Source organism: Scleropages formosus, chromosome 23 (assembly GCF_900964775.1).
Source record: "Scleropages formosus chromosome 23, fSclFor1.1, whole genome shotgun sequence".
Classification (NCBI taxonomy): domain Eukaryota; kingdom Metazoa; phylum Chordata; class Actinopteri; order Osteoglossiformes; family Osteoglossidae; genus Scleropages; species Scleropages formosus.
This window is the reverse complement of record NC_041828.1, coordinates 688,458-700,766: the sequence shown is the minus strand read 5'-3', so window position 1 is coordinate 700,766 and position 12,309 is coordinate 688,458. Positions and strand designations below refer to the sequence as shown.

Here is a 12,309-nt window from a genome sequence, read left to right as displayed (position 1 = left end):
TTGTCCCCCGTCCGTCCCCCCAGGAGAGAGTGGCCGTTTCCTGCTGTGACAGCGCTGCAGATGTGCCAGTGTCAGACAGTCAAACAGAGCCCCAGGGCAGTGAGGAGATGCTTCGCCATGACAGAAGGGTCACATCACTCCAGATCGGGGGCGACTTGGGTGCTGGTAGCTCCACTGAGCCCTCGCTTTCTCACTCGCTCAAGCCTCAGCACCGCAACACAGATGATGGCTTGCTTCCGAAGCGACTCCCCAACATCGCCATGATAGCCAGTTTGGCCAATCAGGAGCCCTCAGAAAAAAGTGAGTCCCCACTACGGTACTGGGATCAATGTCCTGAGCACCTCCACATGCGATGGGATCAAACGCCACTTTCAGAGCTACTGTTGTACCAGCTGTAGAGAAGGTACAAAAGGACTAGCTCTAGTCCACCATTTCTGCAAGAAATTATTTTTCCACTTTCTACATGTTACCACTAATTTTAAATATCAGATTTTTCAGAAAACCAGCAGTTAGTCCAAAAGAGAAGAATGGAGACGAATGGCTTCCATCCCAGAAAGGAGGAGATTCTCACAGATGCAGCAAAAGTAATGAAACTGACGTTTTTCCTTCCACTTCCTGTCCCTTTTACCCATGGAGTGTACATCATGTGTGTCCAGGTTTAACATGGAAAAACAACCCCAAAGCAGACCAGCAGGGTCAGAAGTGGGTTCAAGATCATCTCCAGCCAGTCAGACAGCGAGCTCTTCTCTCCCCAGGTGCCGGAGCAAGAAATCAGCAGGAGCACAGCTCTCAGTGTCCCGCTAAATTAACGTAGTTACAGTACACGTTTAATGGTCTTGAGTAAAGTGGGAACCAGGGGCTGCAGGTGAAGTTCACAGACAGACCTCCAGTGGACCGGATGCCAACACACTCGTGTCCTCTCTCCTCCGTGTGTGTGTCCGCATAGCGCATGTTACACAACCAGAAGCTTCCCTTGGCCAGCCAAAGCAGAACTGAAAGCTGGGAAATGGAACAGGACACCGAGCACGTCGTCAGTTAGCAAGACAGGCTCTGCACAGCCTACGTGAGAGGCCGGAGAACACACGCGCGCACACAAACACACACACAATGACACTGTGTGGTACTACCATTACAGTCTTCTACAAACGCAGAGTGGGAACAAGTTTGTAAAGTTGCCATCTTCCGGACCCCCCCGCTGGAGACCTGAGAAAACCATCCACACCCCACAGTGCATGTCTGTAGTCCAGCGCAGACTCCGTCACACACCCACTCCGAGTCCAAATACAGCACGCAAGGGTCTCGGTTCCACAGAAATCACGAGTACGGACCTGGTCCCATTGGGCAGCTAAAAATACAAGCAGGACGGAGTTGAGCCTCCGGTGTCCTTAAGCCGCTTTCATTACCAACGGCCATATGGCCGACCGGTTCCCTCTTTCTTTGCTCAATACGCAAGACTGCGACAACACTCACCCTCGCCGCCGTCTCCTGCTGCCATGGCAACCAGGGGTGACGAGGGTGCACAGGAGTGCAGGAGTACCAGGGCTTGAGGGACAAGTGAGGATGTGTGCCTGTGCTCGAGATAAATGTAGGATCAAACCAAGGCACACATTCCCCCCGTCTCTCTCTCTCTCCAGCAGCTGCTGCACTGTTTCAAAATAAAAGTCTCATATCCAAACACCTCACTGCTTTCCTCATCCTTCCAATCCAACCTGTTGGATCTCTCTTGGCCTCGCACACGGACACGTGCCGCTGGACTTGGAGATTCACAGGTTCAATGACCTGCCAACCCACCAACATGCACTTGGGCTACAACTCTCGCCCTCCGTGGGCTCAACCATAAACACATCTGCTATTCTCCAACAACACAAAGCTCAGAGGGACCGTTCACCTTCCGAAAAAGGTCCTCCATCCAGCGTTTGTGGAAACGCTATATTTGATGAACAAAAAGCAAGCCTACCTTGGCCGAGGGTCAGCGCCATATCGCCAGAGTTCAGCGCCTCATCAAACTTGCTGAAAATGGCTTGCAACCTGAGAGCAGAGAAAGAAAATGCGGTCAGATCAACTCAGCAGCAGTTGACATCCACGGCTGGACCTCCACAATTCAGCTGATAAGGCACGGTCCTCCAAGACAGAAGACAAGCAGCAAGGATGCTGCATGGGCATACCTGGGATGGGGGAGGGGCCACCTGCCTTTCCCACATATACCTCCCCACAGCTACAGGGGTGACAGGTGAGAAGCCCATCCTGCCCTGCATCAGGTGACAGCCCAGATGAAGCAGGGAAACACAACTTAGAACACGTGCCCCCCAGGGCGAGCAAAAGGGTCTGCCGGACAAAGGTGAGGATATCGTTCTTCTGCATGGAAGGGTTCGTGACAACGCAGCAATTCCTTCCTTACATAACACAGTAACTGAGACACACCACCACAGCACGGCTTAGCCCCTCCCCTTGCAGGAGGAGCTAGGAGCCTGACCAATGTCCAGCAAGCAGAGTAACCCCACTCCATGGCCTCCCTGACTCTGCACTGTGTGTGTGTGTGTGTGTGTGTGTGTGTGTGTGTGTGTGTGTGTGAGAAAGCGTGTGTTTTGTTGTGTACTCTGTGCAGACCCTTGGGGACCAGGACTCTGCGGGGACAAAATGGACATCAAGCTGATTGGGAACAGACAGTGAAATTTACCACAACCAGGAAACCCAGAAGCTGGCAGAGCAAGAGTTTTGCATTTATAATACTCCTTAATGCAGTGGCACGCACACACACCTCATTTAGCAAAATTAACAACACATAACACACCTTCCTGCAGAGGCCAAATTCTGCTGCTCATCATGCAAACAAAGGGCACTCTAAGAGGATTAAGGGAATTTTGCGTGCGGAAATTACCGGTAAATAAGGTTAAAGCAAAGGAAGCTTAGGGGATTCTCCATCTTTCGGTGCCCACAGGAGGACAGAAAGGGGAGCGAACAGTTTAGCTTGTAAATATAAGAAACAGGTGATCTATCACCCAAACTCACACATACAAGCTCAGGGGCATAGAGTGAAAGACTGAGTCACACAATCTGATAACTTTGATGACTTCTCTTACATCTCGCATGTGGTTACTAAAGACATGAATCCTCTATAAATACCCAGCACTGCAAACCAAAGTCCCAAAGTGCAGCAAATCACTGATGATCCAGCGATTCAAGGAGTTATGGTATTAATTTAAAAAAAATAAATTTTTTTTTAAAAACTCAAGGAGGGGCAGGAGGGGGAAGACAGCAGTCTTTAACCAGCCTTTTGTCCATAAAGCAAGCTGCATTACTTATTTAATAGAGCACAGCTTCTTTCTGAGCGCAAACAAATAGGCAGGTACAGATGTTGAAATATTCACTACCAGCCAACATCCCACCTTGAGAAACTTACAGAAAGTATGGGTTCAACAAGCCATTCCTTTTAATCAAAAAAAAAAAAAAAAAAAAAGACTAATCTCAGTTCTCTGCACTTACTACGCATGCCCTTTGGTTATCACGGAGCACCAGGCAGGAATCAGTGTACGCGTCACATCACCGTGTCAAACCGACAGCAGCAACTGAGCATGTGCTGCAGCACACTGCACTCAAATGTCACACGTAAAGCCAAAATGACTCCAGAATAGACCTCATCTAGCTGCATATGAAGATTACTTTTGCATTTGCACAAGTCCATACATACGACACTTTGTAAAGCCACCCAAAGCAATGGACATGCCACAAGGCCAGAGGCTGGGCATAGCCCCCCTGGGGGGCAGGAGCTACAACAGGCTACTTCAGTTTGACACAATGTCTCATGATAACATACAAGTGCTCCGTCAGTGAATTCATTCAGGATTAAAACAAATTAAAGTAAGACAAAAATGAAAGAATCCTCAATGGACTGAAGCAATTCCTCACAATCCCTGCTGAGAGGTTTCACCTGAAATGCCAACAAAATGCTAAAACAAGCTGGCATTCCCCACATGAACTGGCTTGTCATCTGTCCCTAAGCAATACACAAGTAGCACCCGAGTGGCATTGTGCGCACATGGCCACGGAGATAGCGAGCACACTATGGTCACACCCGGCCACGGAAACAAGCTAACAATGAGCTCCAGCTCTGAGGAATCTGACCAACCGTTACGTGTTTTTGTTGTCCATGTTTCCGTGACAACAAGTCTAAACATTCTCGCTTTCTCCACTGTGCCAGGAGACACAGGGATTGCAGAACCTACAGAAGTTGAGAGACTAATTACACAATTCAGATTTCATTCTTTTTTTTCAAAACACTATCTGTGTCCCAAGTATGACCTATGACCACACGATTTGTTGGGACAGGTAGTCACAAGTGGTAGGGCTGGCCTCAGACCCATTTTGTACAGTTTAAGCATCAGTATGACATTTTTGTGGTTAATACTAAAATAGTACTACTTGTCCCCCAGTTGGCTGCACATACAGCTCCAGTCACAAAGGGGCAGGTCATTCACAGAAAATGACACACAACCAGACTGACATTCCATTGTTGCATCATAAGTTTGGTACATCACTTGTTCAGGTGGACCAGGTCATGCTTGGCAAACCCAAACCACAGTTTCCGGTCTCGCGTGAACCTCGAGAAAGCCAAGGTAACTCCTAAGTACCTGTACCCCGTACCAACAACAGGATTTCATTGGACTTACCGAGCAGCTGGAAGGCCTCTTTTGTTCATGTCGGCTCTCACTCTCTCCCCCACATGGCGGTACACATCCACCAGGGAAGCTGTCGCCATCTCTCGAACCTGTAATAACGAAGGCAAGGGGTCACAGAGGCCCAAAGAGTCCCACTCCAAGCATCAGAACAGATGCACTATACCTTTTAGCCAGCCTGCTTTCCTCTCAAACCCACAACCAGGAAACCCATTGCTACTGGCAGTCAGTCAAAGAGACAGACACTCATCTCAAACCAAAAACTCTCATTTCTGAAGAATCCACTGCAATCATAAATCTGTCATTATTAAAGGACAAGGCTCTCATGTTTTAAAGAGGATTAACTGCCAGGGACCATTTATTGAAAGTCCTCCAGTACTGCACTGGTCTTCAAGACATTCACCAGCTGCCATTAGGTTACCTGAGGACTTGTGCCCTAGCCGCTTGCGAGATAAAAGCATGACTTCACAATGTAGACATAAATCATACACACTAAGCGAGACACTGATCTTATACCTGTCTTTGACAAATAGGTGAGGCATCAGCCCACCCAACCCTTGGCATGCTGATGTTCGAGTCAGTTTCCTTCAAGTTGTCCAACACGAAGCCCTTAAAACCCACAGATCTTCTGCAGAGCCCAATTCAGATTCCACAAGGTGCCCATTAGCAAGCAGAGAGGTGGGAAAGCAGCGGCAGCAGCACATCTCCAGAGGGTCTCCGAGCATACATCAAAGGGGCAGGGCAAAGTGAACCACAGCCTGCGGTGATTGGCTGTGCTGTGACACAGATGTTGGTGTGATTGGCCGTCTACCGTGTGTGGACAGAGGCAACTTTCTAAGCGTGAATGATGAGTCAAGTGCTGTGTGGGTGTTAATAACAGCAAGGATAATTACTAAAAATTACACTCCAACAGCTGCCCATTTCCCAGCCCCTCCACGAAGCTGTCCAATTTCTGCCCCGACAGAGACTTCCTGCTTTTCTAGGACACAAGCACACATTATAAAGGCATGGCTCTGCAGGCCATATTTAGACAGAGCAAAGGATTAAGAGCTCCCAGCTACATGTGAGCAGCACAAAGTTGTTTATACATACTTTCTTTAAATGAGACTGTTCATCTGTCGATATTACTACACAACCACAAAAAAAAAAAAAAAAAAAAAAAAAAGCAGCGTCCCTGGGTCCCGATTTGACATCGTAACATGTGAAGACTCACCTGAGCATTCTGGTCACCTGTCAGCGTGCAGAGGAACGGGACAATTTTGCTGAGGGTCAAAGGCTGAGCACCATACCTGGGAAAGAAGAGGGTACAAAGTCGAGAAATGAGCGTCGGCAGTGCAAGTAGACAGAGAGAATGAAAAGCACTTATCTCCGAGAGAAGTGCATGTAAGAAGATTACAAAAGGCAGTAATTAAATAGGGTAACGTTGGAAAAGAACAGGAGAACAAAGCGTGGCAGGGACATGTGCTCTCAGGGGACAGATTCGTTCAGGTCCCACGCTTACATGTTCAGGGTGGTACTCAGGCAAAGGCAGATACCCTCTCGACTGCGGAAGTTCTTGTGCTTGAAGCCGGGCAGCAGTCGCTCCCACACGTACTGTGGGGTGGTGGAGAAGCACAAATACACATTAGGGGAAACTGTCGTCATCACATCAGAGGAAACCGGGGTCACTTACACAGACAGAGGGTGTGAAACCATGCCTACTTGGGTGGGAGAGTGTGGGGCACATAATCAGAGGTCAAACTCACGATGAGGCTGTGGGCATAAACAAGCAACGGAGCAAGAGCACAGAGCAAGTGCAGCACTCCTCCGTTTGCGGTTCAACACACCGCTTGTGTAAACAGGATGGGACGCTGATCACACATGCAACATTTTTGCTGGCTGCAGACTGCCCAAGAGCCAAGGGGCAGCGTCACACCTGCCCCCAGGCACGAACCCAGCTGACACGCGATGCAAGAAGAGACACAGCTTCAGTGCTGGTTCAAATGCAGCTTTTCCTGAGCGCTAATTGACTGAGAGTTGGAACTGCGCTGTGGAAAACATGAGCACAAGCCAATGGGACAACATGCCAAACATCTCAGCAAGAACTCATTGGGGGGGCAGCAGTGTGTTCAGGGTCAGAACTTCCATCAAGCTCCCGTTTCTCCAGCAGGGGGAGCTGCAAGATGTCTCCTGTACAGAGTTCAGGTTGAAGTATGCTGCCCCCCCCAAAACATCAGTGGAATTTTAAACGCGCAGTTATGGGAATGACAAAATAAGTCTGTAAAAAGTACCCATGTACTGCCTAGGCTGCAGAATTCACCTGCACACCACGCTAAAGACGAAGCAGGGCTGGAGCGGAGGGGGGCAGAGCGTGAGGTAAAGCACAGCAGACCGCTCACCATAACAGGGGCCGCTTGCTCCATGAGCCGCAAGATGAGGGCCTGCGACTGCTCTCGCACCTGGTCCTTGGAGTCGCCGAGTCTGTCGATGAGGACAGGCAGCACTGCCGAGGGACAGCAAAGCATCATTACTGTTACACGATGACATAAGTACACCATTGTGCCCAAAACTATTAGCGTAATATTCCGAGACACTGTCCGTCAGCACCTCCCCCACTGCGCACCACAGATGTTTCTTCCCTCAGGCAGGGCATTAGCGGGGGAGGGGACTGGTGGGAGTGAGCAAGGTAACTGGCATTTCCTTGACAACCTGTCCAGTGCGCCCCGTCGCTCTGCAGACAGAGGGGGAATCTACAACACAGATGAGCTAATAATAGCTGCCCCCCACCCCTAGTTCACCTTGCATGTACCCTGAGCACCATGGTGACAGCTGAACTCCACCTGGCACCGAGGAAGGGGGTGGGACCACTGACTGGACTACGCATCCCGACCACTAAATCTGTGCAAAAAAGGACAAAGAGGGAGCAGCAACCCCAGAATGCAGTGCTACTACTGGTGGAAAAGGCCCCAGTGTGAGGGGGCAGGGAAGGGGGATTTGCTCAAGGAGGATTGGCGCCTATCCCCCTCTGGGAGCATCCAGCCCAGGAGGCAAAGCGCAGTCATGGAAAGCAAACTAAATATAGGAAATGCCCGGAAATTTGACAAGCTAAACCAGGGCCACATTGGTGATCTGATTCCAACCCTAGGCAGCTGAGGGGGAGGGGCCAACTAATACAGGAACAAAGGGAGGAGGGTGTCCTGGAGGGCACCAAGCAGTCCGGTCTGCCTCTCCATCTCTGAGACGCAGCATAGCGATTAGAGCTATTGCCTTTGGACCTAAAGGTCGCAGGTTCAATCCCCATATCTGGCTGTAGTACCCTCCAGTAAAATTACCCAACTGTATAAATGGGTAAATGATAAACATATAATAATTGTGACCTTAACATAGTAATTCGCTTTGGAGAAAGCTAAATGAATAAATGTAAATGTGATGAAGATGCCAGCAGAAAGGCAGGGCCTCAGTCACATGCTGAGCAGAAACACAGGAAAGCATTGGGGTTCCAAACCCCTCACTAACTCACTTACCTGCACCCAGATAACCCTTAAAGCGCTCTAACATTCGGTCCGCGAGCGTGCCCACGATGTCAATGCCCAGCAAGGCCACCTGCGAAACAAGAGCGTGAGGACCAGTTAGCGACGGCTGCGGTGGCAGCTCCAGCAGAGCAGTGCAGCTGGACGGCAAAGGACCGTGTAGTACACTTACACGGTCGCTAGTACCGCCAATAACCACTTCCAACAAGGTGTGTAGCAACCAGTCTTATTACACTTAATGCAATAATGCAGCACAACTCAGCGTTCCATGTTGTTACTGCCTGATGTCATACAAAAATTATCGCAAACAGCAGCGGAAGAGTGAAGTAAAACACTGTGAGCAAACTAACAGAACACGCAGGAATCGCATGAGGAAGAAACTCTTGTAGAGATTTTAAATAGAAGACTGATACAAATTGTGTTCTGCTGCAATACACACAGACAGACAAACACACATGCGACCAATATACTACATTGAGTTTGCTTATGAAATCCAGCGTCATAAGCAAAGACCCAAGAGAGCACCCGATAGGGTTCGACCGGGGCCCCCTCGGCAGACAGTCGGGCCAGAACCCACAGCCAAGCAGCCCTGTGCCGGCAGTCTGACAGGCCGCATTCACAGAAAGCCCTTCTCCGGGCAATGTCACTGGTTCCAGAATGCTCGGACTGACAGCAGCACAGCCCGGTCCACCGGCTCAGTGTGTAGAGAGGACCACCTCAAGCTGCTGCTCATCTGGACCCATCTAACCAAGTTGTGTCAGGGAAACTGGATCCATGCGGGAATTGCACGGGCAGTTCTGACCAGGAGTGTCACCGTGGTGAAAAACTCTGAGGCCACACTCTGCCGCATTGCCTCAGTCCAGCGGCGTCCTTGTGTTTGACCCATCCAAAACCGCCCCCGACTGACAAGTACCTCCCAGACTCCGCTGCTCTGGAAACACTGTGATGCAGGAAGGCAGACATCTGATGGACCACCGACCCAACCCAAACACCAAGTTTCAAATTGTGCCACATCATTCAGTTCGGTGTGCGGCCCTTGGTCCTTTTAATTTGCTCGTCCCTTCGACCTCGAGAGCTACGAACCCAGTGCTGTGGAGTTGAAGGTTTTGCGTACCGACTCCACAGCGCTGTACAAAACCCATAGAGGTGGCGCTCCCGGCCGAGCGGGAGAACACGGTCAGTACACACTGCTTTCACCACGGCTTCTCAACACCACAGTGTCACTCAGGAGCAGGCAGCACAGCTACCCTTCGCTGTGACGTCACTTCCCTCACACAGGCCAAGCACAGGCCTACAACCAGGCACCAGAACCACTTCAAAACACAGTAAAAAAAAAAAAAAAAAAAAAAAAAAAAAAAATCCCACAAGTGATAGAACAGGAAGGAACTCAAACCAACAACCTTGTGGCCACCAGCCATGCACCTTAGCACAGATATGCCAGTCCGCTGGGCTCTTCACCACACCACGGACACCAGCCCACCGGGACCCACTCAAATCCCATGGGCGCCACCAACAAACATGCTGCAGCAACTGGACAAGAATGCTGCTACTCAACACACAGCACTTATGAGCAAAGGCGCCTCCAGGGAAGGCTGCTACTGCAACATGGAACAGTCATAAAAAAATATTTTGAATCACACCATGTAATTTTAAAAGAATGCCAGTAGACTCGGGTGTTGCGTATCATTTTTGGCAGCGGAGGACAAAACTTTGCATTCCAGAGACATACCGTAAGGGCAGGCCACATGGTCACCGAGGAAAGCATGAGATGTTTCCATCGCTATTACCAATTTTAGCCAAGGCGGAGAAGCGGCTCAGGTCCCGGGTACCTATGGGTGGGTGTACCTGAGCGCGTGAGTTGAAACCTGCGGTGCCGTGGGTGCCAGTGCGGTCCAACGGGGAGCTTCTCAACAGCAGGCAGACACGCTCAGCATACACTCCTCGAGGGCCTTCAAGACTCAGCAAGAAGAAGAGCTCTTGCTTACAGGTATGGTACCACAGCGGACCCACGGTGGGCCGTTTTCGCACACTCAGTTTTGCGAGAGAGATACACCATTTGGGGCACAAAAACTTCCGGGACCACGCGTCCAACAGGCTGTGGTATTGAGTACTCTCTAGTGAAAAACGCACATCCAGCCTGACTGCTGACAACCTGCTGAACCATGAACGGAGAAGAGTAAAGAGCAGCTTGTCAGACAGAGTCAGACAGTTCACTTGCAGTCAAATCCTTTGGCCTCTTCACAACAGTTCAACACCCAAAGGTCACAAGTCTGACAGGTACAAGTGGAAAAAGTAACGAGTGGAAGGACGGGAGGTTAACAAGAGGTAGACATGACAAACACACAGGTATATGTGATGTCTGAGCACCTGGCATTTGTGTTTCATGGGAGACCTCTGGAAGCGGGGGGGTGTCTGTCAAGAATGATCAAACAGTCAACACAGGGTCCAAAATACAGCTCCCTTGACCTTGGGTACACATCCCAACACACACACCCATTTCACCATCCTTTCCTCTCCAAGTGTACTTCCCACAGCCAACTGGCGCTTTGTTTCACCTGGAGCAAGAAGGGGAGGAGGTGTGTGTGTGTGTCTCTGTCTTGCGGGGGGGGGGGGTCCTAGTTGAGTTCCAAGGAAAATGCCTTTGTTGTTAACATTCACTGCTAGCTCTGACTGACACACACGAACAAAGGAGAGACCCCAGCACCCCCTGACACAGAATCACGGAGCCCTGCCCACCCAACAGGGTATTTTGGCCCCGAGAGCCGCTGCTCCATCCCAGGACTCAACCAAACACAAAAGGAGCAGAGCTAAGGCAACAAGAGGCGGTTGTGAGGAACTGGGACGAGGCAACTTCACGCTAGCTATGGTGCAGTGGAGAGCAAGTCAGACGGTCAAAGCAGCGGTCGAAACACGATCGACTTCACTTAAATGAAACATTCAAAGGACTTCAGTAAAAGTACCATGAAATATGTATGCGTGCTCCTGCTGTAACGCTAGAAGAGCATCCAGAGAACAGACCCAGGGGGAGGAGGAGGAGCAAGGATGAGCTCTATGGCCCCCACCCCAGAGCCCTCCCAGCCCCCGCTCTCAAGGACGGCTGAGGTCCCAAGGCCAAATGCGCGGGGGGGGGGGGGCCCCACAACTAACATGTTAGATACAATCCATGAATAATCCATCACAGAGAGGGATAGTGCCGGCGCCTCCTCGGTGAGCATGCTGTCAGGGGATCTTGCTCGGGACCAAGCTGCCTCATGGGTCACGTGTCGGGGGAGAATGAGCTTGACACGCAGGTGCTCCGTAACGTGCCCTTGTGATGAAGATGCAAGGACTGACCGGTTGTTTCCACTGTGTAATACAGAAGAGAGGAGCTGAACCATGACCCTGCAAGCCTTTCCCCCACCGACACAGTAAATGAGCACCTGCGAGGGACACGCCGCATTGGGTCGACCGCTTCCTGCGATCACCGTCACAGCACGTTATGTTGATCGCACTGCTAACAGGTACCTGAGAGTGTGCGTCCAGGTCTCAAACCCAAGGGACGGTCAGCCCTAGTCCACAGGTCCACCACCCGGAATCCAGAAATTACACCGCAGGACAAAGGAGGTCCATGAAGACTGCTGAAGAACGCTGCTCGCCAGGCAGCAGGAGGACCAAACTGGCAGCCTGTGCGATCAGAACCCCTTCCCAACCATCCAAAGTGTCCACGTGTCAAATTACCAGCTTCCCATTGAGCTGCCACACAGCCCAGTGTACACATGTTCAGAACACAAACACGTAAAGCCCATGTAGGCAGAGGACCGCCGTTCCAGCAAGCGCTGCCGCACAAAAACACACACACAAACAGACAGAAACATGTTTGTTTTGGAAAAGGTGTGTAAATACATGCAGACTGAAAATGAGTGGCACTAACTAAGGCGAGAATTCCTTAGCCGCTCATCTGAGTTCAACAGGAGAACGAGACAAAGGCAGCGGGACGGTCAGAAAGCTGTCTGTCTCCACCCGCTGCTGTGGTTTTCCTCCATTGTCTCTCCTCTTCAGTCCAGTCCTAATGAGCACCTCTGAGATGCAGGCGCACACACACATTTCCAAAATTCAAGTCCAAACAACACAGCGCAGAGCGTGCTTTT

General features: G+C 50.5%; 1 protein-coding gene across 19 annotated transcripts in view; it reads right to left on the bottom strand.

Annotated features, from left to right (window-relative positions):
- clasp2 (cytoplasmic linker associated protein 2) overlaps window positions 1–12,309 on the bottom strand; it is a 36,577-nt gene that overhangs the window by 22,596 nt on the left and 1,672 nt on the right. For 17 of the 19 annotated variants that reach the window (XM_029248292.1, XM_029248299.1, XM_029248293.1 and 14 more), the window contains exons 2-7: window positions 8,177–8,255; window positions 7,052–7,155; window positions 6,175–6,266; window positions 5,887–5,962; window positions 4,668–4,765; window positions 1,958–2,028 (exon numbers count right to left, since the gene is read on the bottom strand). In XM_029248292.1, the coding sequence (XP_029104125.1) occupies window positions 1,958–2,028; window positions 4,668–4,765; window positions 5,887–5,962; window positions 6,175–6,266; window positions 7,052–7,155; window positions 8,177–8,255 (520 nt within the window). Of the gene's footprint in view, window positions 1–1,470; window positions 1,594–1,957; window positions 2,029–2,165; window positions 2,373–4,667; window positions 4,766–5,886; window positions 5,963–6,174; window positions 6,267–7,051; window positions 7,156–8,176; window positions 8,256–12,309 lie in introns of those variants that run through there. The other 2 variants (XM_029248311.1, XM_029248310.1) reach the window with 2 other exon arrangements.